The 27,414-nt window shown below is 37.8% G+C and overlaps 1 protein-coding gene across 5 annotated transcripts in view; it reads left to right on the forward strand.

The window, feature by feature from the left end:
* Nucleotides 1-27,414, forward strand: part of CPQ (carboxypeptidase Q) — a 619,593-nt gene that overhangs the window by 133,850 nt on the left and 458,329 nt on the right. For all 5 annotated transcript variants that reach the window (XR_008536792.2, XM_063816441.1, XM_054656909.2 and 2 more), the window contains one exon: nt 5,160-5,625. Coding sequence is in view for 4 of the 5 variants with exons in the window: in XM_054656909.2 (XP_054512884.2) it covers nt 5,160-5,625 (466 nt within the window). In the remaining variant the exon portion in view is untranslated. The remainder of the gene's footprint in view (nt 1-5,159; nt 5,626-27,414) is intronic.

Genomic DNA, 27,414 nt, shown 5'->3' on the forward strand with positions numbered 1-27,414 from the left:
TTAATGAGAAGTAGATATTTGTGGTTAGTGCTAATGAATAGATGTCTTATGAACTTTTTTTTGCACCAACAATACATTGGAAAAATGTACTTTCAAGAATAAATTGCAATCTGGTGAAATTTTTTTATTAGTTAACAAAATTTAGCTTTTAAAAACAAGTATCAGTATAGTGGCTTTAGTGGCTTTAGAAACCAGGACCCTATGCATGTAAATAGTTGTAATAAAAAGGGAAGCAGCAGCAGTGTATAGTTTTCATAATTTTTCAAAATAGTTTAAATATGATAGCAACTTTTTACTCTTACAGCTTAGTTGTGAAGGAGGCAAGGCCAGTACTCTTATACTCTGGGAAGCTAAGACCTAGAGAGATTAAATGCTCATTTATTTCTTAAATAAAAATGTATTGAGTGCCTATATTTGAGTATAACAATTGAAGGTGCAGTGGTGAATAATTTACCCTACTTGACTTTGATAGTAAGGGAGACAGGTTTATAAACAAACATATTAGCTGATAGCATAGTTAATTATGGTAGAAACACAGAAGATGGTGCAAATAACTCTGGGGTGTTGTTTAGTGAGCCTTTACAGAAAAGGTAGTTTTTAAAGCATTTTCATTAAAGAGTAAGTGGAGGCATTTGCCAGATGAAGGGGAGGAGGTGAGGAGAAGGGTCTTTCAATAAAAGAGAATGAACATATGTAAAGACCCAGAGTTATGAAAGAGCCTGTGCGTTTGAAGAACAGCGTGAAGTTCAATGCAGCTAGAGCAATATTGTCCAATATAAATATGAACACAAATGTGCAATTTAAATTTTTCTAATAGCCATAGTACAAAGTAAAAAGAGACAGGTAAAATCAATAATAACACATTTTATTTAACCCAATTTATCTGAAATATTTATTTATTTTTCAACTTAAGTCATTAAAATCAAATCAGGTGAATATTTTACACTTACAAAACATTTCAATTTGTCTTCCTTCCTTCCTTTCTTTTCTTTTCTTTCTTTCTTTTTCTTTACTTTTTTTTTTTTTTTTAGGGACTGGATCTTGCTATATTGCCCAGGCTGGTCTTCCTGCCTCAGTCTCCCAAAGTGCTGGGATTACAGGCATGAGCCACTGCCCTCAGCCTAAGACATCTCAGTTTGGACTCAATACATTTCAAGGGCTCAATATATAGAAGCTTAGCAATGCATGTATATGTATGTGTGTGTCGGAGAGAGAAAGAGAATGAGAATGAAAATCTGTGTGCTCTAGAGGGGGAGGAGGTTAGATAAGGTTGAAGTAGTTGTTGGAGTCATATTTTTAAAGGCTCTGCATGCTGGCTTATTTTAGAATTTTTTCTTATAATTTAGTAGTTTATGATTGTGCTTCTCATATTATCTGTGGTGAAGGAACAATTTTGAAAATTTTGAATTTGTTATAGACTAATGCTTTCGCAAAATAACAATAAATTAGAAAGGTGAAAGTAAAAAGACATACAAAGAGAAGCACCATTTTTTAATCATTAAAGTTGACAAGATGTTGTCTTAGTCTATTTTGTGCTGCTATAACGGAATACCATGGACTGGATAGTTTATAACTAACAGAAATTAATTGGTTTACAATTCTAGAGCCTAGAAAGTCCAAGATTGAGGGGCCACATCTGGTGAGGGCCTTTTAGCTGCATCAAAACTTTGAAAAGGCATCACATAGTGGAAGGGCAAGAGAGGGAGAGAGAAAAAGCAAGAGGGGGTAAACTCACTCCCATGATAAATAACCCATTCCCTCAATAAAGGCATTTGTCCATTCACGAGGGCAAATCCATCATGATCTAAACATCTCTTAAAGGTCCTACCTTCCAAGACCATTACAAAGGCAATTAAATTTCAACATAAATTTGGAGGGACAAAAGTTAAACCCATAGTATTCCTCCCATCATGTTTTTCTTACATACAAAACACATTTATTTCATCCCAATAGCTCCAAAGTCTTAATTCCTTCCAGCACCAACTCAAAAGTCCAAAGTCTTGTCTAAATCAGATATGGGTGAGACATAACACAATTCATTCTGAGGCAAATTCCCCTCTAGCTGTGAGCCTGTGAAATTATACAAGTTATCTATTTCCACAATACAATGGTGGGACAGGTATAGGATAGACATTCCCATTCCAAAATGGATAAATAGGCAAGGAAGGGGTAACTGGTTCCAAGTAAGTCCAAAACCCAATGGGGACAACAACAGTAAATCTTAAGCCTCAGAAATAATTTTCTTTGACTCCATGCTGCCCTGCTTCCTGGACACACTAGGGAAGGGGTTGAGCCCCCAAGGACTTGGAGAGCCTTGCACCTATGGCTTTGCTGGAAGGTTGGAGTCTTATGCTTACAGCTCTCCCGGGCTGGCTTTGTGTGCTGGTATCTACAGTTCAGGAGTCTCAGGTGTGGTTCTGCCCCTGCAGCTTCACTAGACATTGCTTTAGTGGGGACTGTTTGTGGCAGCTCTGCTCCTGCAGCAGATTTCTACCTGGATCCCCAGGCTGTCTGATACATTCTTTAAAATCTAGGTGAAGGTAGCCATGCCTCCACAGCTTGTGAACTCTGTGTGCCTGCAGAATTGGCACCGTGTGGATACCACCAGGACTTACTGCTTGTGCACTCAGGAGCAGAGGCCTTAGCTGCACATGTGCCTGCTCAAGCTATGGCTGGAGCAGCTTAAGGGCACTGCACCAGAATGTGGGGAACAGACATTTGGGCAGGTGAGGTGCAGGGCAGTGAATTCTGAGGTCCCCTGGGTGCCTCTTTGGAAACTTTGCCCTCAAGATTCTAGCTTGCCTCAGAGATCCCTGAAGTGCCTTTGGGGTCATTTTCTTATTGTCTTGATGAATAGCACCTGGCTCTTTACTATCCATACAAACCTTTCTAGCAAATGGTTGTGTGGCCACATCTTTTGTTTGCACTCCTAAGCACACATTTTTAGTCTTTACATGGCCAGGCTGTGAATTTTCATAATTTTTATGTTCTATTTCCCCTTAAATTATAAATACTGTCTTTAAATTATTTCTTTCCTCACATTCTATTATACACATTTAAAAGAAGCCACACAGCTCCTTCAGTATTTTGCTTAGATATTTCTTCCATCAGATATTCTAGTTTATCACTCTTAAATTCTGCCTTCTGTTAAAGCCCTCAGGCATGGACACACTTTGGCCAAGTTTTTTGCCACTTAATAACAAGGATAGCCTTTACTACAGTTTCCAATACGTTGTTCTTCATTTCCATCTGAGACCTCATCAGAATTGCCTGTACTGTCCATATTTCTGTCAGCATTCTGGTCATGAATCTCTAAGAATCACTCAAGTAATCTCTAAGAAGTTCCAGACTTTCTCTCTTGCTCATCTGCTCTTCTGAGCCCTTCCCAGAATTGCCCTTAATACTGCATTCATTGTAATCTAGGCTTTTCCTAGGCTGCTCTTCCAAATTCTTCCGGCCTCTCCCCATTACCCAATTTCAAAGCTGCTTTCACATTTTTCAGGTATTTGTTATAACAACCCACCTCTCTGGTACCAATTTTTGTCTTAGTTGTGTGTGTGTGTGTGTGTGTGTGTGCGTGCACGCGTGCTGCTTTAACAGAATACCACAAACGGAGTAATTTATAAAGAATGAAAATTTATTGGCTCGTGGTTCTGCAGGCTAAACAGTCCAAGATTGAGGGACCACATCTGGTGAGGGTCTTCTTGCCAAGTCATAACATGGCAGAAGGCATCGCACAGAAGAAGGGCAAAGAGGGGATGAGAGAGATCAAAGGAGACACAAACCCCTTCCTGCAATAAACATTAGTTTATTCATAAAGGTGGAGCCCTCATGTCCTGAATACCTTTTGAAAGTCCAACCTTATAATACCGTCACAAGCGCAATTACATTTCAACATGAGTTTTGAAGGGGGCAAACATTCAAACAATAGCAGACATACAGTTTATAAAAAAGTGTCTAAACCAGTGCTATCCAATAGAACTTTCTGTCATGATAGGAATGTTCTGTCTGTGCTGCTTAATATAATAGCCACTAGCCACATGTATCTATTGAGTACTTGAAATGTGGCTAGTGTGACTGAGAAAATAAATCTTTAGTTTAATTTAATTTTAGTTAATTTAAATTGAAGTGACCATATGAGACAATTGATTACTATATTGGACAGCATTGAATACATTTACTCATAATCTCTGTATTTACCTATTGTGCATTAGTAAAAAACAGTTTGTGGACTGGTATGGCCCACAAACCATGCTTTGAGTAGCACTGTTTAAAGCATGGACTCTAGAGCTAGAAAGCCTTTGTGTATCTTTGGCAAACTGCTTAATCTCTTGGTGCCTCAGTTTCCTCATTTGTAAAATAAAGGTAATAATAAACTACCTTATAGAGTTGTTGTGAGGATTAAATGCATTAATGAATGTAGCATACTTAGTACAAGGTCTGACACACAGCATGCACTATATAAATGCTTCCTGTTATTGTTATTATTATTTGTATTATGTAGGTGGTGGATATCAAACAGTTAAATGGTAACAAAGCCCAGTCTTTTTATTAATTCTCTGCTTTTTGCAGTAGCTTAGACTTTTTCCTTTTAAAAACATACCACAGTTTGTGGCATCTAGTGGCTTCCAATAAATAGCTTTTGAACATAAGCATAAAGTACTTTTCAAGCACAGATGAAGCAATTATTGTTCTGAAGGGGGGGTTGGTAAAATTATCAAAAACAGATGACAGCTGAGAAGGCCTCAGTGGAGGAGTCTGACAGGCAAAGAGGAGAGAACACACCTGGTGGAGGGAGCAAGGACACCCATTTGGATTATACTCTATTTAGGAGACTATACAGCAGGTAACACTGACTTAGCCCTATCACTGCTACCACCACTTCTTTCTCTCCTTCCCAGCTCTTTTCTTGATTTATCCTTTTAGCATATTTTAAACAGGATTAATAGGTAACACGTGATTCTACAGTTTTAAGGGAGGTCAATCGTTGCCTCTTTACTTGTTCATTCCTCGGAGTAACAGTGCCTGAATTTGATGGTGGATGTTGGGCAGTGGTTGGGAAGGGAAGGGGAATGCTGCTTGAAAAGCAATCCCTGGGTTATGGGCAGATAGCTGTGAGATTATTTTCCCCTAAAACATAATGTTTCTTATTTATGTAGATTATCTTAACAAGAAAACCAACTGGAAAAAAAATGAAATTCCTTATCTTCGCATTTTTTGGTGGTGTTCACCTTTTATCCCTGTGCTCTGGGAAAGCTATATACAAGAATGGCATCTGTAAGAGGACTTTTGAAGAAATAAAAGAAGAAATAGCCAGCTATGGAGATGTTGCTAAAGCAATCATCAACCTAGCTGTTTATGGTAAAGCCCAGAACAGATCCTATGAGCGATTGGCACTTCTGGTTGATACTGTTGGACCCAGACTGAGTGGCTCCAAGAACCTAGAAAAAGCCATCCAAATTATGTACCAAAACCTGCAGCAAGATGGGCTGGAGAATGTTCACCTGGAGCCAGTGAGAATACCCCACTGGGAGAGGGGAGAAGAATCAGCTGTGATGCTGGAGCCAAGAATTCATAAGATAGCCATCCTGGGTCTTGGCAGCAGCATTGGGACTCCTCCAGAAGGTATTGTTTGTCTTTTCAGTTTGATTTGTATTTTATAAAACTAATGTCCCTTGGTGTAATTGAGTACAATATGCATGATTCATATTATAATCTGGATAATTTCCTATTCCATTGGCTTAATGAGTTCTCTACCCTTTTTCATCCTCCCATTTTTTACTTCTGTTTCTTTTGTGAAAGGTAACTGATCATGTTGGATCGCTTTTTAAATGCAGAATCTCTAGCTACTGGTCCATGATACTTACCAGCCCTATTACTTTGTAATTGCTATCTAGTTAAACATTAGCATCGTTCTATAGATAATTGAAATATACATAAACAGGATACAAAAATGATGTCTTCTTCCAAGTGGCCTCAGTGTGAATAATTTTTTAGAATTAATGAAATAGAGAATAGAACTTTGCACTCTGAATTGATTTAATTATTTTTATAGAACTGAGGCTTCTCCTGCAAGGAATTATCCAAGGTTGAATTCTACCTTTACTTATAAGCACCCTGGATCAGCTTTATCAGATAATATACAGTAAATGCCTAGATCAGGGATGTATAGCCAGTCGTCAGGGAGCTATCAGTTAGCCTTGAATATATCCATGGGCTAATTTCCGGTGGCAGAAGAACAAGTTTCTATTCTTTTGACTTTTTTGAATGCCAAGAGAAAGGCGTAGTGAAGAAGTACATTGTCAGTTTAAAACATTATTTATTGAGATATAATTCACATACTATGATGTTCACGCATTTAGAATGTACAAGCGATTTTTAATATATTCACAGAGTTGTGCAGCCACCACAATCTAATTATAGAACATGTTCATCACCACAAAAAGAAACTCTGTGACTATTAGCTGTCATTCTCCAGTCTACCTATATCCCAGCTCTAGGAAATCACTAATCTGCTTTCTGTCTTTATGGATTTGCTTATTCTGGGCATTTTACATGAATGGAATAATAAATTATGTGATCTTTCATGAATGCTTTTTTTCATGTAGCATACTGTTTTCCAGGTTCATCTATGTTGTCACATGTTTCAGTATTTCATTCTTTTTATTGCTCAATAATATTCCATTTTATGGATGTACCACATTTTTATTTATCCATGCATCAGTTGATGGACATTGAGATTGTTTTCACCTTTTAGATATTATGAATAGTGCTGCTATGAACATTCATGCACAAGTTTTTCATGTGAACATTTGTTTTCATTTCTCTTGGGCATATACCAAGAAGTAGAATTGCTGGGTCATATACCAGCTCTATGTTTAACTTTATGAGGTATTGCCAAACTGTTTTCTGAAGTGGCTGCACAGTTTTATGTACCCACTGACAATGTATTATAATTTTTCCATATGCTTGCCAACACTTGTTATTATCTGTCTTCTTGGTTATAGCTATTCTAGTGGGTGTGGAGTGGTATCTCATTGTGGTTTTGATTTGCATTTCCCTAATGACAAGTGATGTTGAGCATCCTTCCATGTTCTCACTTGCCATTTGTTTATCTTCTTTGGAGAAATGTGTATCCAAATTCATTGCCCGGTTTTTAATCGGACTATGAGATTTTTATTATAGAGTTTTAAAAGCTTTTTTAATGTATCGTATATACAAGTCCCTTTTCATATATTTGATTTACTAATGTTCTCTCCCATTCTGAGGACTGTCTTTTCTTTTTTTTGACGGCAATATTTGCTACAGAAATATTTAATTTTTGATTAGTCCAACTAATTTATTTTATTTCTTTTCTTGCCTGTGCTTTTGGTGTCATATCAAACCATTGCCTACACCATGGTCACAAACATTTACTACTACTACTGTAATGTATCTAGGTATGTATATCTTTACTCTCATCTCATATTTTCTTCTAAGAATTTTATGGCTGCCATTCTTACATTTATATCTGTGAATTAATTGTGTTAATTTTTGTATATGGTATAAGATAAGGCTTCAGCTTTCTTCTTTTGAATGTGGTCATTCAGTTGTCTCAGCCTCATTTGTTGAAAAGACTATTCTTTCTCCTTTAATTCGGTGCATTACATTAATTGATTTTCAGATGTTAAACAAACCTTGCATTACTAGGATAAACCCCACTTGATTACAATACATAATCTTTTTTATATGGTGCTGAATTCAGTTTGGTGGTATTTTGCTTAATATTTTGCATTTACATCCATAGGGATATTGGCTTGTAGTTTCATTTTCTTATAATGTCTTTTTTTTTTTTTTGTATTAGAGTAAGACTGGCCTCATGAAATCAGTGGCAAAGTGTCACCTCACCTTCCATTCTTTGGAAGAGATTACAACTGACTGCTATTAATTCTTTAAATTTCTGGTAGAATTCACCAGTGAAGCAATCTCATTCACGCTTTTCTTTGTGGGAAGATTTTTAATTACTAATTCAGTTTCTTTACTTGTCTAATCAGATTTTCAGTTTCTTCTTGAGTCAGTTTTAGTAGTTTGTGTCTTTTGAGAAATGTATCTGTTTTATCTAAGCCATGTAATTTGTTGGTATACAGTTATTTATAGTATCTTATAATTTTTTTATGTTTGTAAGGATAGGGGTCTAAATCACTGCTGTCACTTGCTTTTGGGCAGAACAACTGTTTAGATTTTTCTAGCAACAAATTCTCTGAGCCTTTATTCATCTTTATCTCTTTGCTTAACCTTCAGTTTTGAAAGATAGTTTTACTAGACATGAGATTCTTAGTTGACGGGTTTGTTTTTCTTTTCTTTTTTTCTTTTCTTTCTTTTTTTTTTATTTTCAGCACTTTGAATACATTATCCATCCCATTGCCTTCTGGACTCCATTGTTTCTTTTTCTTTCTTCCTTTTTTTTTCTGAGATGGAGTTTCACTCTTGTTGCCTAGGCTGGAGTGCAGTGGCACAATCTCAGCTCACTGCAACCTCCATTTCCCCAGTTCAAGTGATTCTCCTGCCTCAGCCTCCCAAGTAGCTGGGATTACAGGTGCACACCACCATGCCCAGCTAATTTTTTGTATTTTTAGTAGAGATGCAGTTTCACCATTTTGGACAGGCTTGTCTCAAACTCCTGGATTCAGGTGATCCACCTGCCTAGGCTTCCCAAAGTGATGGGATTACAGGCTTGAGCCACCATGCCCGGCCTGGACTCCATTGTTTTGATGAGATGTCAGCTGTTACAGTTTTGGAGGTTTCCTTGTATGTGCTGAGTCATGTCTTCTTTATTGCTTTCAAGGTTTTCTTTTTCTTTTGATTTTTATTATTTTGACTCTAATGTATCTAGGTATGTATATCTTTATTCTCATCTTACTTGGAGGTTGTTGATTTTCTTGCGTGTGTAGATTGAAGTTTTTCATCAAATTTGAGAAGTTTTCAGCTATCATTTTCACAAATTCTTTTTCTTCCTTTTTTTCTTTTTCCTCTCCTTCTGGTACTTCCATTTACAGTGTGTTGGTGATTTAATGATGTCCCATATTTCTCTTATGCTCTGCTCATTTTTCTTTATTCTTTATTTTCTTTGTTCTTCAGATTGTATGACCTCTATCAATCTGTCATCAAGCTTACTGATTCTTTCTTCTATTAGCTTAAAGCTACTATTGAGCCTCTATACTGAATTTGTCTTTTTAGTTACTATACATTTAAACTCCAGAACTTCTTTTTGGTCTTTTTAAAAAATAATTTCTGTGTCTTTATTGATATTTTTTATTTGATGAGATGATGTCATCATATCTGCCTTTAGTTCTTTAAGTATGGTTTCTTTTAGTTCCTTGAATATTTCAATAATAGCTGCTTTGAAGTGTTTGCTATATCCTACATCTGGGCCCCCTAAAAGACAGTTTCTACTGCCTACTTCTTTTTTTTAATGTGTATGGGTTGTACTTTATTGTATCTTTTTATGCCATAGTTTTAAAAACAGAAAACCTGAATATTTAAAATAGTAATTTAAAATAATATTTTATGGCAACTCTGGATACTGACTTGTCTTCCTCCCTTTCCCCCATCCATTAACTTGGTCATTCATTTGTTTAATCGCTTGACTGTACTAACTCTGTGATGTCTATTTCTCCTACACTGTTCAGCTTCTGACGTTCCTGTTTAGATTGTTTTTCTGTTTTATTTTTTGTTTTTCTTTTGGCTGGGTTCCCTATGAGTCACCCGTAGGTCTGCATAAGCCACTTATTGGTCAAAGGTTATGCTTAGGTTCCTTTAGACAGTTATATTTTTACTCTTTGCCATTTGATGTTTTTATGGCTTGGAGTCTGTTATTACAACTTAAGAAGTTTGTTTTTTTCCCCAACTTTGGCCAAGGCCAAATGCCTTGGAAGTTCCTTTTCTAATCACTTCTGAGAGGGTGTGGCCTTGGGCATGCACACAGCCTTGCAGATTACCAGAATGCAAATAATTTTATTTTAAAGCTTGGCTTAATAGTATTTTCTGCAGGGTCAGAATAGCTTATTTTTTAGCCAGTGTTTGCTCAGAGGTTGTCCTTAAACACCTTGAGTGAGTGAGATTTCTGCCCTTTGTTGACGGATCTGTGTGCAGCTTGGGAAATGTTTTCAAGTCTGACCCATGTGTTGTTTTGATTGTTCCTGAGTAGGTATGACCTAGGACATGTGTGTAGCTTTTCAACCCCCAGGGTTTACTGGGATCCCAGGAAGGCCCTTCTTGGTTGTTTCTTTCCTTGGTTCTTTCTGTTAAAGCTATGGTTGTTCTGCCATTTTGCTTGTTGCTAGCAGTATCATGAAGCTACCAGCACCCCCTTAATTGTTCTTCACCAAGCTCTCCATTATTTTCAGCAACACCCTTAGGTAGGGAATTCTCCATTCTCTGCACTAAATGAAGTCACTAACATCAATAAGAACTATGGAGCTCTTCATCCTTATGGCTTCTCTCTTCCCCCAGGAGAACATTCGTGCTACTGCAAGGGAGCTAGATGCAGTGATAGTGGCACCTCCCAGTGTCACCCAGAATGATATCCTTAGTGGATGATAAGAAGGGAGGAGGTAGTTCTCAGCCTTGTTGGCTTGCAGCTTCCAGTGTGGGACCACCTCCTATGAGTGAGCTGAGAAAGGGGTGATCAGAGTCTTAGTATTCTTGATGGCTACTTAGGGTAGAGTTTCCACCCTATGAGTAGGACTTGGGTAGAGGAATGGCACCTCAGTTCTCTTGGCATTGCTTGACTAGAACAGAGGTTCTACCACAAGGTAATGGGGTTGGGGAATGAGAAACACTGGTAGCCTGTCCTTCCAAAGGTGAAACTATAGCCCTAAACTGAGAATTGGGTGGAGAGAAAGCTCTTATGTTCTTGTCTGCACTTGGTCAGAATACGGTACCTGTAGTAGAGTTTCTGTAACATGGGGCTGGGGGTGGGAGAGGAAAGCAGATCATGATCCAGATGCCACAGACTCTTACTGTTCTCATCAAGATTTGGTAAATTTTCTTGGATGAATGTTGTCCTTTGCTGTATGCCCTTAGGGGAGTTTTGAGAGACATTAAATTATTTTTTAAATAATTTTTCCCACTAAATATTTTGTGGGGTGAAGATCTGCTGAGTTACTCATGCTGCCATGCTGGAAGAATCAGTGGGATAGCCAGTTTTGATCTCTCTAAGGCTGCATGAATAGGTGGTAGAATTCTCCAAGGTATTAGGGAGCTCCTTAGCTTGGGTTCTATAGTGTTAGTCAGTTTTCTTCAGTTGCCTTCTGTTAAATGCTAATCTATGTTAGACACCAACTTAAATCCTCCTTTTTAAGCTCTCTCAATTGTCCAGTTATCTGAAAAGGATTAGCACTTTTTTTCCCAGATGAGAGAACCAGACTCCAAGAGGTTATGTAATTTACCAAGGGTTGCACAACTGGTAAGAGGCCTTGTTTGGGCATGAACAACTGTCAAACTCCAGAGTTTGTGCTTTTAGTCATTAGACTATATTGCCTCACATACAAATATTTTAATGTTGTTTCATTTATAAGACTACTATTTTTAGCCATCTAGCTGAAGCAGATCTGTTTCAAAAGCCGTTGATACCTGTACTGTAACAGCAGAATATATTGGTTTTTGTGTGTTTTTTTAAAGAAAGTTTTCTTATTCCCATTTCTTTCTCATTGTCATTTCTCATTCTACAACTGGGCCTCCTCTTTCCTGGCCACCTGCCTGGTATTGAAAACTAAGCCAAGTTACTGATTGCTCCTGAGACCTTCAAAACCCAGAGGATGTGAATTTTACTCACCGGAATCTATTCTGGTTTTCCAAGACTCACTTTCACCCCACTCCTCGTTCCATGGGGCTCAAAGTAGATAAACAGTTGTCTGGCAACTGGACTATTTTAAGCTCTGAAGAGACTGGAGAGTTAGGCTGGACCAGGTGTGGAAAATTCCCACAGGAGACAGTGTAAAGTTGGCGTAACAGGATCTCTAACCCAGGCAGAGTGGTGCAGAGCTTATCTTCTAGCCTCTCTCTCAGGAAACCTGTCTTCTCACTTTGGCTTACCACTAACTAGTTGTGTGACCTTGGTTGCCATTTAATCATCATGGCCTTGATTTCATGACCTGTGAAATGAGAGATGGTTGGAATGTTGAATCTGTAAGGTCTCCTCTAGATTGGAAAGGGTAATTTTTATGAGACTCCATAAGGGATCACTGAAGCTAGAATTCACAGGAGCTGGATTCTGCCAACTATATGTGATGGAGTAGATTCTTTGTTTAACCAGATTTTTAAACTTTTTAATTCTAGACTTGAGTATTACAGTATGTATGTTAGTTTATGCACTCTTCTCAACTTCAGTATTACAGTAGGTATGTTAGTTTATTCACATGGCAGGATTGAGAGCTCTGCAAGTTATCTGTGGAGAGTTTGAAGAAGGCAGATATACAAGCAGGCCAAGTCTGAAGAGATGAAGGACAAACTTACAAGACAGGAGAAAGCACAATCTCCAATCAGTCCTGAGATAACATAGCATACATCAGATTTGAATGGACCAAGTAAAAGAATGAGAATCAACAGTCACATCTGGGACAGGCTGACATATGTTCAAGAAAGAGGAACTTGGGCAGACTATGCGGTTCTTTCCCAGCAGACATAACTCTGGGTCTTCATGGTTTATGGTCTCTGAGCCCAACACAGCAGGTCATTGAGTATTTATTAATCCTCAGTGGAGACTGACATCTCTACCGAAATACAGGGCTTTCTTCAAATTTTAGGATTGTATGTTTTTATTATGTTTGGTGTATGTTTTATTATGTTTATATGCCATATTATGTTATGTTTTATTGTATGTTTTGTATTAGTTAGGGGGTTCCTGGCGGCCTGGACTGAGTCTTATCCATTTCTGTATTCTCAACATCTAGCATCATACTCAGTAAATAGTAGTTACTCATTTAGTTTACTCATTTATTTGAGAAACAGTGAATTTTTAAGGTAGTTCTTTCCTTGGGGTATTATTCACTTGTACTAAAATAAGGCCTTCTTCTACATTGTATTAGTCTGTTCTCATGCTGCTATGAAGAAATACTAAGACAGGATAATTTATAGATGAAAGAGGTTTAATTGAATCACAGTTCCACATGGCTGGGGAGGCCTCAGGAAAGTTACAATCATGGCCGAAGGCACTCCTTCACAGGGCGGAAGGAGAGAATGAGTGGCAAGCAAAGGGGAAAGACGGTTATACAACCATCAGATCTTGTGAGAATTCACTCACTATCACAAGAACAGCATGGGGGTTACTGCCCCCATGATTCAGTTACGTCCCACTGAGTCCCTCCATAAGATTTGGGTGGGACAGAGCCAAGCCATATACATAATGAATGATGATACTGTTGAGCCATCATCATTTACTCAGAATTTCTCTGATTATAAAATTAATACTTGCTTATTATAGAAAGCATGTACATAAATATAAAAATAATAAAAATCTTCTGTATTGGTCCATTTTCACACTGCTTATAAAGACATACCCAAGACTGGGCAATTTACAAAAGAAAGAGGTTTATTAGACTTACAGTTCCACGTGGCTTGAGAGGCCTCACAATCGTGGCAGAAGGTGAAAGGCACATCTCACATGGTGGCAGACAAGAGAAGAGAGCTTGTGCAGGGAACTCCCCTTTTTAAAACCATGAGATCTTGTGAGACTTATTCACTATCATGAGAACAGCATGGGAAGGACCTGCCCCCATGATTCAATTACCTCCCGCTGAGTCCTTCCCACAACACGTGGAAATTCAAGATCAGAGTTGGGTCGGGACATAGTCAAACCATATCATTCTGACTTGGCCCCTCCAAAATCTCATGTCCTCACATTTCAAAACCAATCATGCTTTCCCAACAGTTTGCCAAAATCTTAACTCATTTCAGCATTAACTCAAAAGTCCACAGTCCAAAGTCTCATCCGAGACAAGGCAAGTCCTGTCCACTTATAAGCCTGCAAAATCAAAAGCAAGCTAGTTACTTCCTAGATACAATGGGGGTACAGGCATTGGGTAAATACAGCCATTCCTTGTGGGAGAAATTGGCCAAAACAAAGGGGCTACAGGTCCCATGCAAGTCCGAAATCCAGCAGGGCAGCCAAATCTTAAAGCTTCAAAATGATCTCCTTTAACTCCATGTCTCACATCTAGGTCATGCCAATGCAAAATGTGGGTTGCCATGGTCTTGGGCAGCTCCATCCTTCCAGGCTGCTTTCATGGGTTGGTCTTGAGTGTCTGCAGTTTTTCCAGGTGCACGGTGCAAGCTGTTGGTGGATCTATCATTCTGGGGTCTTGAGGACAGTGGCCCTCTTCTCACAGCTCCACTAGGCGGTGCCACAGTAGGGACTCTGGGTGGGGGCTCTGATCCTACCTTTCCCTTCTGCACTGCCCTAGTGGAGGTTCTCCATGAGAGCAATGCCCCCACAGCAAACTTCTGCCTGGACATCCAGATGTTTCCATACATCCTCTGAAATCTAGGTGGAGGTTCCCAAACCCCAATTCTTGACTCCTGTGCACCGGCAGGCTCAACATCATGTGGAAGATGCCAAGGCGTGAGGCTTGTGCCCTCTGAAGCCATGGTTCAGATTCTACATTGGCCCCTTTCAGCCACAACTAGAGCGACTGGAATGCAGGTCACCAATTCCCTAGACGGCACACAGTATGAGGATCCTGGGCCCAGCCCATGAAACCACTTTTTCCTCCTAGGCCTTCAGGCCTGTAATGGGAGGAGCTGCCTTGAAGACCTCTGACATGTCCTGGAGACATTTTCCCCATTGTCTTGGGGATTAACATTCAGCTCCTCATTATTTATGCAAATTTCTTCAGCCAGCTTGGATTTCTCCTCAGAAAATGGGATTTTCTTTTCTATCACATTGTCAGGCTGCAAATTTTCCGAACTTTTATGCTCTGCTTCCCTTATAAAACTGAATGCCTTTAACAGCACCCAAGTCACCTCTTGAATGCTTTGCTGCTTAGAAATTTCTTCTGCCAGATACCCTAAATCATCTCTCTCAAGTTCAAAGTTCCACAAATTGCTAGGGTGGGGGTAAAATGCCACCACTCTCTTTGCTAAAATACAGCAAGAATCACCTTTGCTCCATTTCCCAACAAGTTCCTCATCTCCATCTGAGACCACCTCAGCCTGCACTTCATTGTCCATATTATTATGAGCATTTTGGTCAAAGCCATTTCAACAAGTCTCCAGGGAGTTCCACACTTTCCCACATTTTCCTGTCTTCTTCTGAGCCCTTCATACTATTCCAACCTCTGCCTGTTACCCAGTTCCAAAGTTGCTTCCACATTTTTGGGTATCTTTTCAGCAGCGCCCCAGTCTACTGGTACCAATTTACTGTATTAGTCCATTTTTGTGCTGCTGATGAAGACATACCCAAGACTGGGCAATTTACAAAAGAAAGAGATTTACTAGACTTACAGTTCCACATGGCTGGGGAAATCTCACAATCATGGTGGAAGGTGAAAGGCATTTCTCACATGGTGGCAGACAAGAGAAGAGAACTTGTGCAGGAAATTCCCCCTTTTAAAATGATGAGATCTTGTGAGACTTTTTCACTACCACCAGAAGAGCACAGGAAGCCCTGCCCCCATGATTCAATTACCTCTCACCAGATCCCTCCCACAACACATGGAAATTCAAGATGAAATTTGGGTGGGGACACAGCCAAACCATATAATCACCTATGATATTTTCCTCTAGAGAGTCATTGCTATCATTTCTATTTTTCCTTTTGATATTTCTATATGCATATGTATTTTATTTTATAAACTTGTGTTCACACTGCATATAGTTTGTGTCCTTTTATCTTATATATCATGAACATTTACCACATACTAGTAAATATCTTTTTAAATAAGTTCTAATGGCTACCAAATTTAAATATGCAATAATTAATATAATGCCTTGTTATTGGAAACTAGATTATTTTCTTATTTTTTTCTCTTCTTTTAAATAGCATGGGTATAAAATCTTTTAATGTAGAAAGAAGTATAGACTTTTAAAGGAAATTTTATGTTTTTAATAAATGACATATAAAGGAGGAATCATCGGTATATTCTAGGAAGTTGTAGGAGAGTAGAGACAATTAGTTTTGAAACTGCTTGTATAGATGTAAAAAATGCCAATAAAGTTCTTAGAAGCTGTTTTATTTTTTAGTGGTTTTAGTTGTTTAAAAATGTTAACACAATAGATATGTAAACATTGTATATAATGTACATTTTAATGATACAACGTAAATATATATTTAATTACTTTAAATTATTAATGTACATATTGATACATTTATATTCTTGATATATTTTGTTAAATTGTTTTCCAGATTGTACACACCTATTCTCTTATTAGCAGTGTATCTTCAAAACCCTGCACCTTCACCTGCATGGGTATTTTTTCCTAATCTTTGCCAATTTGATGAACCAAAAGTGATATTTCCCTATTATTTTACTTTGCATACCTTTGCTTATTGTTCAGGTTAATATTTTCATATGTTTACTGGAAGCATATTTTTCTTCTTTAAATTATTTGAGCATATCCCTTGCCTATTTTTCTACTGGTGCTTTAATGATATTCTAATTGATGAATAATAATTCATTATTAATGAATTATTTTAATAAATCAATTGTAATTGATTGTCCTATTTTATTCAAATTGAGTGTTTTAAAAGATATTAAGATGGTTTGCATTGATATATCACCTTCTTTTTCATTTTTTCTTAAAAGCATATTTCGTTCTGTATTTTGAGGATGACTTAGAATGTAAGTAATAGACTACAAAATAGCAAAGTTGACTAATTTCCACTCCCTCTCCCCTATCAAAGTGCTCTAAGGAACAGTTCTTTAGGTTAGCTTACACATACTTTGGAACATCAGTGTCATTGTTCGAAGATTGGTGAATGACATGCTTTTGAATATGTACCAGCAAACTTAAGGTCTCAGTGTAGCTAGACTTTGATTTTTGAGCTGCGTATATGGATTGGTACTTCTGCTGGTTTATGTCAAACTGTGTGTACCTTATGACTTTTCCTTTTGGGAATAATATAGGAGTGAGAGGAAGGACAGGTAAAGAGCACTAGATTGAGCTCAATGTGCAGAGTTGACTGGATAGTTAATGTTCAGCTGTGGAGATTAGCATCTCCTCTAACTGGTTTAACCAGCTATGAATATCTTACAGGATTTTAAATGGTTTACAGAATCACTGGGTAAGCTAATGATGCAGATTTTAAATTGAGCTTCTCAGGAATGAATTTGAGAATAATTCTGTAGAACCAGGCTACCATGATTCCTGTTGCCTTTCCTAGATTAAGCAATGGCCTTTGTCAGAAAACTGCCACAGAAAATCTAGAGATTTTCACAATGGTGCTTGTCTCTGAAACAGCAGAAAACAGTCTCTGTCTAATTCCTGCTTTCCAGATCTTGTTCAAGTGCAAAAAATTGGTGACACTTAAATTACTTCTAGAACCCTAACTGTAGAAAATCCCAGGAATGTAGTTCTTAGGTTTTCAGTCTTTGTTACTCAGAAAAGCACATTTGAAGGACCTTGGATGGATGTTGAATGCCAACTCTCCATATCTAACACAATACTCCTTTCATTATGTCCCTTAATCAACAATATGATATGGACTTTTTTGCATAAATAAACAAGAACAGATTGCCATTGGTTATATAGTACAAGTAACACTACCAATAGCATTGTGGTCCTCTGTGGTTATAGGATTAGAATGAATTTAATAGGACAAAAAGGAATATAGAGCATAATCATGAAAGGAGTTATCTCCAAGGGCATTCTGATGGATTGAAGGGAAATTGCTTTAGGCTGTTTGTCACATTTGCCATATAAGTTAAAGTAGGTTTGGCTGGGCGCGGTGGCTCACGCTTTTAATCTCAGTGCTTTGGGAGGCCGAGGCAGGTGGATCACCTGAGGTTAGGAGTTTGAGACCAGCCCAAGCAACGTAGTGAAACTCCCTCACTACTAAAAACTACAAAAATTGCCAGGTGCAGTGGCTCACACTTGTAATCCCAGCACTTTGGGAGGCCAAGGCAGGTGGATCACAAGGTCAGGAGATCAAGACCATCCTGGCTAATGTGGTGAAACCCAGTCTCTACTAAAAATACAAAAAATTAGCCAGGCGTGGTGGCAGGTGCCTGTAGTCCCAGCTACTCAGGAGGCTAAGGCAGGAGAATTGCTTGAACCTGGGAGGTGGAGTTTGCAGTGAGCCTAGATTGTGCCACTGCACTCCAGCCTGGGCAGCAGAGCAAGACTCCATCTCAAAAAAAAAAAAAAGTTAAAGTAGGTTCTCCTTCATTTTTTATACCCTTTCCCTTTATCTGTTTTGTATGCTTCTCTTTCCTAGGCCATATATATATATATATATTTCTGGTCTTACTCTGTTGCCCAGGCTGGAGTGCAGCAGCACAATCATGGTTCACTGCAGCCTGAGCCTCCCAGGATCAAGCAGTCCTCCCATCTCCATCTCTCAAGTACCTGGGCCCACAGGTGCATGCCACCACACCTGGCTAATTTTTCGATTTTTTTAAAATAAAGATGAGGTCTCACTATGTTGCCCAGGCTGGTCTTGAACTCGAACTCCCAGCTCAAGTGATCTTCCTGACTTGGCCTCTCAAAGTGCTGGGATTACAAGCATAAGCCACCATGCCCAGCCCCTAGACCTCATCTTAAAGGCTGGCATTTCAAATGTTTCTATCTTTTGTTTATAAACATTCTCCTTAAGTGATATGATGCAGTTCCATGGCCTTAAGTACCACCTTGTGCTTCAGCCACATGGGGTCTATTTGCCTTTCCCTCAACATGTGAGTACCCCTTGCCTTAAAAGCTGCTTCTTGGACCTCTGTCTAACCTAACCCTAACCCTGACCTTAACCCAACTCAACCCCTCTCTGCTTGGAGAATTTATACTAGTTTTTAAAGACTCATTTTTTTCTTTGAAGTCTTTCTGGAACCCCAACCTAAATAAATTTAATTGTTCTTTCATCTCTACTTTTGTAGCACTGTCTGTTTTATACAATGGTCAGATTTTATTGTAGTTGAGTGTTCACATGGTTATCTCCTCTGAAAAACAGTGACCTCCTCCATGGTAAAAGCCACACCTTATTTATCTTTCCATCTCCTGTAGCACTAGGCCCAGGGCCTGGTAAGTAATAGATACATATTAGATATCTGCATGTTAAATCATGAGTGGATTGTGAAAGGTCACAAATTTAAAAAGGATATTTGAAAACTCATTCATACTAAAACAAGCTTCATTTTAGCACTGTGTGATTCTCATAGGTCTTTTATGTCCATGTCATATCCAAATAACAAGAAATTTTGGTTGGCATCTCAGTGAAAGCAGATGAGAAAGAGAAGGATAAATAAACATCAATCAAATGGTGATTAGATTGTTCACCATGGCCTATTCTTTCTGGAAACTTAAGCAGCACAGATAAAGTCTGGGAAGCTACAGCCTAAACTTATTTCCAAACTCTTGTCTCATAGGAACCTAAAATAGCCTTCCTGCATACTTCAAGCACATCTAGCAAAAGAAGGCTTTCTATAGCCAATAAGTTCAGTCCATTTGTTAGTGAGATGCTAATTTACCTGCAAAGTCCCATCATCAGATAAGTAATTATTTGCACATGACCTCATCTCCTCTTTTGATCTCATCAAGGAAACAGCATTTTCAGTATTTTTTTTTTTAGGGCTTAATCTTTGTCTGATATCTAATTGCAGAATGAGCAGAAGTGCTCTAGACAGCCTGTATCCACAGATGATACTTTAAAATTGGCGGTATGGGATCAGTTGATGGATCTGACTACAAAGTGTCAGAGGTTGCAAATTCCTTCTCTCTGTATCAAATTAGGGATGGAAATGAGGAAGTAGGGGGCCAAGGAATTTACATTGATCAAGTGTTTATCATATTCTAGTCTAGTCATTGTGCAGATTCTTTTATGTATTTTGTCTGTGACTATAGGGGTTGTTCCCACTTTACAAATGATAGGCTCTGGGAGGTTCATCATCTTGTCCAAGGTCACACAGCTAATACATGGCAGGGTCTTGCCCCAACATCATGCCTTCCCAGTAGCCTTCCCTCTTCACCTTGCCTCATGGTAGATCTTTTTGCCCATATCTTTTAAGTATTCCACTTCCCTCTTGACTGTTTCTGTAACAATAAGCACACCTATCTCCTATGCACACAAGCATGACCTAAGAAGCATAAATTAAAAGACAAAAATATTGCTGAATTTGATTGCGTCAGAATTTAGAATTTCTGTTCCATGAAGGATACCATGAACAAAGCCATTAGAAGGCAAAATGAGAGAAGATATTAGCACTGTCTAAAATGTTAAGGAATAAATATGTGGGCCTAGAGAATACTGGAAATCAACATGAAGAAGGCAGTAGTCCTAATAGAAAAATGGGCAAAAGTTCTGAATTGGCAACTTAAAGAAGAGGAAGCCTAAAAGCTAGCAAGTATGTAAAGAAATGTTCAACTCATTAGTAATAAGTGCAATGCAAATTTTAAAAACAATGAGATCACTTTGTAGCAGGGATGTATTAATAAAATGTGTTGGCAGGGCTGTGAAGACATAGGCACACTCATGCACTGATTGGTGGGTGTGAAGCATGTGCCGCCATTCTGGAGAACAATCTCTAGCCAAATTAAATATATTTTCATATTCTATGACCCAGTAATTCACTTTTCTGGTATATTTCCCAGAGAAATTATTGTACAGACCCCTAAAGGTACATATTCAAGGATGATTATTATAGCAGTATTTATGGGGGCAAGATCTATGTGGGAGAGTGGACATATAAAATATGGTGGATGACCCCAGGGACTATGACAAAACAGTTGGAAGCAATAGACTAATGTATGTATTGCAACATGAATGGCTCTTATAAACATAAAGCTGGGCTTTAAAAAAGTAAAAAATAGAATTATATATAATACAATTGCATATGTATACATACAATTTTACATGCACACAGAATAATATTTTATATTTTGCAAGAAGATATACAATCAAAAAACATCTTAGAAGAGTTTTCTACTTAGGACATTGTGGGAGGGAGTGAGAAATGGGGATAAAAGAGAACAAATAGTTTTTTAAAAGCAAATAAGACAAAGAGACTTGCGATGAATAGGCTAATGATTTTGTACCATGAATTGAGGCACATAATTAACTGAACACTCTGAATTTGATTTTTTTTTTTTTTTGAGACAGGGTCTCACTCTGTCACCCTGGCTGGAGTGCAGTGGCATGATCTTGGCTCACTGCAACCTCTGACTCATGGGTTAAACCAATTCTCATGCCTCAGCCTCCCGAGTAGCTGGGATTACAGGCGTACACCACAATGCCCAGGTATTTTTTGTATTTTTTGGTAGAGATGGGGTTTTGCCATGTTGGCCAGGCTGGTCTCGAACTCCCGACATCAGGTGATCCACCCACCTTGGCCTCCCAAAGTGCTGGGATTAAATGCGTGAGCCACCATGCTGGCCTGAATCTGATCTTAAAAACAAAAATCCACTCGCCTGTGAGGCATGAGGTTAAGATAGATATATGGATAATTTATTACTTACCTCAAGCATAAAGGAGGCCACTTCTCTTTTACTCTTTCAATGCTTATCCAGTACCCTTTTCACTCACTATTTTATGACATTCAATTAGATTTTTGCTTTTGATTTTATATAATGTAAACACAATGTAATTATTCACTTTTTAAAAATATGTTTTTGGTTTTTATGTCATACATCTTTGCCATTGTTTTCTTCTTCATTTCTAAGCTTTTAAGGGCAGGGATGATATTTCTTTTCACTTGTTATTGTATAGTCCCTAGCATGGTGATAATCCCAGTGTTCAAATTTATGGAAAATCTTCTAGGAGGAGGTTTTCCTTTTTAAATTCTAAAAGTGTGGATAATGTTCCTAGGAGAATAGATGACTAAATAATGTAGGCTGATAGCATCAGGTATCCTTTTTAATAAACACCCCATTCCATCTTAACACCTCCTCTCTGCCTTCTCTTTAGCAAATCTGTCTGCCTTTTTTCCTGATAGAAAGTATCATTAGTTAATAACTGTAGATTCTTGATAATTGTTATTGTGAATGAATTGCAAAATCGTGGTCAATAATTAATAGGTTATAATAAGTATTGAGCTTAATTAAGTAGAAGTAGTAAATTTAGATATTTCTTCTTGATAGTTATGATTCCATCTCTTTATTTGTCTTTGTGTTTATTTTTTCAGCTTCTCTCTGTGTGTCTTTTTCTATATCTCTCTACTAATCACCTCTTTCTTTCTCTTTATCTCCCTCTCCCTTTCTTTCTCTTTGTCTCTTTCTTTATTTTTGATGGTGTCTCTTTGTTTTTATCTCTTTTTTTCCCCTCTCCTAGTTTCTGGTTCATGGCCTCACCAACAGTGTAGTCCAAGGCTGATGCATTTGCAGCTATGTCAGGTTAGTGCTCTAGAATTAATTAGAGCTTCTATCTTTTTTTTGAGTCTGTAAAAGCTTTCTTTGACAGGCTCATTGTAGTCTTGGAATTATAGTCACTTGAATCAAGCTGGTGAGTACATATTTTGTATCTTCATAACAGTAAAGAAACATTTTGTGATGCATTTCACATTGAAAGTGGCTCCAAAAGAGTCAGTGCCATTTTGATGGCACTTGGGAAAATGCATCAGTAATATCATTTAGCTGAAGGCACTTTGATTTCTCCAGGAGAGCTGAATAGACCAAGGCCTTGTGAGACTCTTTACAGTCCTGATTTTCTTTGCCTTGAAAAATTTCATGGCAATTTCCAGGAAGTTTCAGAACTTTATGTCATCAAATTGAAACTTTTTTTCTTAGAAAAACATTAAGATTTTTCTTCTTTAGTAGTAGATGGCTTAAAGGTTTTAGGTCTGCTATTGGTAAATGCATTGGATGTTCAAAGCTTGATTGACAAAGTGGGTAATAAATAAACCACTGGGACCAGATGACATCAACCCAGTATTTTTGAAGAAAGTAGAAGGTAATATTGTCAAAACTTGGTTCAATTATTTTTAACCCTTGTTAGTTGGCACTGAACACAGATTTTTTTGAGCTTACCCTTCATAAGAATTATCCTACGAAGACTTAAGCAGTACATTTTGTTGGTGATTATTATCTCTTTATTTCATCCTTGTATTAATCAAGGTTCTCAAAAGAAACAGAAGCATACACACACACACACACACACACACACACACACACACACACACACACACATATGGCCTCTTTGGAGGCCAAGAAGTCTCATGATTTACCATCTACCACATGGAGACCCAGGAAAGCCAGTGGTGTAGTTTGAAGGACTGAGAGCTGGAGAACCAATAGTATACATTCCAGTCTGGGTGTGAGGACCTGAGAACCAAAAAATGCTGAGGGCAGGACAAGATTGATGTCCCAGTTCAAATGATCAGGCAGAGTTATTCCAGCCTTCTTTTGCCCTTCTGCTCTATTCAGCCTCTTAATGGTTGGATGATGTTAACCCACATTGGGGAGGGCCATTTGCTTTATTCAGTCCACCAATTCAAATGCTGGATGGAATAAGAGAAAGACTGAAGACAGAGTCCAGATTTGAGGGATGAATGGTTTGATTTAATGGCTTCAGAAGTGGAGAAGCAAAAATGTTAAAGATCTATTAATACCTTTTGTATATGAGAGATGAAGGAATTGGAGGAATCAAAGATTATAAAGCTTTCAAGTTTGGATTGGTGAGAAAACCATAATGGTATTACAGAGAAAAAGAAGAGGGTTGGGGAGGTAAGTTAGCTGAAGCCAGTAATGAGTTTGGTTTTCAATACACTGAACCTTTTGAGGTTGATTCCATAAAAGGTAGTCACGTCCTCATATGCAATGCTCCCAAGTGTCACAGAGTGATAACAATGGACCAGTGTAGTCACTGATCCCACCCATGTAGCATTTCTTATTTTCTTCAGTTAAATTCTACAAACTCATCAGTATCTCCTACTAATACTGCCACAACAGCGATCTCTGCTTAGTTATCTGTCAGGTCAACATACTGTGAGCCTGATTATGGCAAGGGCTGCCTGTAATCTGTCTCCCAAGTCCTGAAGATAGCACCTGCCACTTGGTAGGTGATCAGTAATTGGTTGTTGCATTGGCATCCACGGTGTGCCCAGGTCAAGGTGATGATGATACACAGATGAGTCAAATGAGGAGATAGCACTGGTGTAATGTGGGAACATGGAGAAGAGGAGGAGTGATAATTCTGTTTGGGGGTTGAACAAGCCTTCAAAGAGATGTGACATTGAAGGATAAAGGATTTACTGGGGCTGAGGAGGGAAAAAAGATATTTTTAGGACAGGAAACTAGAAAAGCAAAGGCATGCAAGTGTGAGAGTATAAGATGTGTTTGCTCAATGACTGGAGGAGCGGGTTCACAGAGAGGAGAAATAAGTGGATGGTGCTAGAACTGGAAACGTATGCAGGTGGACTATAGAAAACCTTGCTAAGGCTCTTATGTGCTCTCACACTTCTTAGGACAGAAATTATTTTTAGAGTGAGGAAAGAAGGGGAGGGAGGTTGTTAGATGGTAATTTAATCTGGTATCTTTTAGTAGAAGCACAGAGAACTGGGAATGAAGAGTTTTGAGTTTTAATTTTTGTTGCTAACTAATGTGATTAGGACAAAGTTATAAAAATTCTCTGAACTATCTAGGGTTAGTTTCTGTTATTTATAAATACTATTATTAGTGGTATAATTTTTATTTGATACAAGAATTCCTAAAAGTTTTTTTTCAGGAAAATATCTAGTTTTTTTAATTTAAAAAAATCGAATAAACCAAACAACAGTTCATACTCTTTTGGTCACATAGGCATCAATGAAATAATTTCTATTCTGACTGTCATGGAGAATCATTAGCCTGTTGCCTACTAATGTTCCCTTTGTCTTTTACACTGTGGTTTTTTGTAAACTATGTCAGTCTTACTATGATTCAAAGGACATTAAAGCAAATGGGGTGTTTAGTGACAAAAGTATTTACAAAAAGCTTTTTTTTTTAAGTTCACACTGCCGTATTGTACTCTCTTCAACCTTACTTTTAAGTACATTTTCTATACTTAATTTGGGAGAAATTACCATAAAACATTCAGTGCTTTGTTTTCTGATACGGTTTGGTTTTGTCCCTTAGTTCATGGAATAGAACATTTGCCTTCGGACTGTATTTATGTATTACTTTCATCTGAAGAACATTTATTAAGCACCTGTTTGTGGGCATTGCCAGTGATATAACTGGTCTGAACAAAAACATAGCTAATGATGTGCAAACAGAAAGTGTAAGTTTCCTGCAGCCTTTTAAAATAATATTTTCCTGATCATAAAAGCAATGTACTTAGAATGTAATATATGTAGAAGTTTGAAAAATAAAGAAAAGCACAATTAGGAAAATAAAATTCCATGAAATTCTACTGCCTGAAGATAAGAGCTGTGAATATTTTGGTCTGTTTGCATGCTCTGTTTTTTTTCCCTATGCATTTAAATATTTATGTACATTTACAATATCTTGTGAATGCTTCCCCTCTTTTAAATGAGAGTATAGTGTGATTGTTCAGGACTTGGCTTTCCTGATCCAATTAATAATGACAGTGTGACCTTTATCAACTTATTTCACCTTTCAAAGGCTCTGTTTTATTTTCTGCAAAATGGGAATAATACTAGTGTCTACTTCACAGGTTTGGAGTCAGGGCAAAATGAGATAATGCATTTACCGCACTCAGAGCCTGGCTCATTACAGGAGTTCTTTATTATTGGATATTGCAGTTATTTCATTTTTTTCATGTATGTAATGTTTGCTAAGCTATGCACAGTCAGTGCCATCAGTTTCCTTACCATTCAGTTGTTAATCACAGAGTTTGATTCCATTACAATAATAATCACTGAGTCAGACTTTCACCCCACTGTAACTTGTCCCTAGTGGAAATTTTTCCATTAGTTTCTGAAACTTGGGACCTCTCTGTTGTTTCCCTCATGCAGATTTGGTCACACTAGATGACCTCATTTGGTTGTCGTGGGGTTTATTTCTGTAGTGGTGATAGCCTCTTACATTCCCTCCACCATAGAACTTGGTAGGGATGAGAACTAGCTGGATGGGGCCAGTAACGGGGTTGCATATGACCTTCTGGGTGGTTCTAGAGTCTGGATCTGAGTCACTTCTGGCAATGGATCAGCCATAGGATTTCATAAGAGTGGCCATTAGAGCCCTTTTAAGCAGAATACTGAAGTCTGGGGATGGAACCAACCTAGGATTAAGAGTTGGGGAATCAGCTATCACCAGCATGAGGTGGGATGGAGAAGGGGATGAGGCTAGCACAACATTAGGGAATTTTGCTGTTGTTTTGGCGGGCAATATAGGTTTGGCTGTGTGTTTGTCTTCTTGTGTCTTGGTTACATCTTAGAGCCTCACACTACTCCCTTCCTCAACTTATTTATTTATTGGAAAATATAATAAAATTGAGATAATTTTTACCTTTAAAATAAAAGTTCAGCTCTAAAAAAATGTTTGGCAAAGCAGAAACTCTAAGTACTAATGAGGGTATGAGTTGCTCCTACAGCCACTTTAGAGAGCTACTAAATGCAAATAAGCATGACCTGATTCTAGGCTCACACCCTAAAAAATCTCTCCCACAGTACTAAGACAGACTTGTACAAGCATATTTCTTGCAGTGTTGTTTGTAAAAATATGAAATTATTATTAAGGGAGAGTAGTAAACCAGGTCAGATTTATATAAGGAAATACTAGAAAGCAGTTAAAATGGATGAACTGTAGTTACATATGTCAGCCTGAATTAAACAATGTTGAATTTAATAGGTGTGTTGAGAATTACAGGTACAGTATCATACAATTTAAATGACATTAAAGAACATGCAAATGATACTGTATGCATTTATGTATAGTGAAAGTATAAATGCATTCATTCACATGTTGAATACTGTATTTAGATAACAAGTGCTATGTCTGGAGAAGGAAGAGAATGAGATGGGGGAGATAAAGCATCAGAGATTTGTATTCTATGGATATGTATTTAAGTTAAAAAATGACAGCAAAAACAAATATTTGAGGGGATGGATTCCACGTTTTCCATGATGTGATTATTATACATTGCATGCCTATATCAAATATCTCATGTACCCTATAAATGTATACACCTATTATGTACCCACAAAAATTAAAAGTAAAAAATTTAAAAGGACAAAATATTAAGTTTTAAGGAGACTGAAGTATGTTTTATATTATCTCTATTTGTTATCTGATTAATGTATTTCACCATTTTCTTAAATGGGGAAATAAGGACAGAGGAAATTAACATATAACCAC

This window comes from Pan troglodytes, chromosome 7 (assembly GCF_028858775.2).
Source record: "Pan troglodytes isolate AG18354 chromosome 7, NHGRI_mPanTro3-v2.0_pri, whole genome shotgun sequence".
Taxonomy (NCBI): Eukaryota; Metazoa; Chordata; class Mammalia; order Primates; family Hominidae; genus Pan; species Pan troglodytes.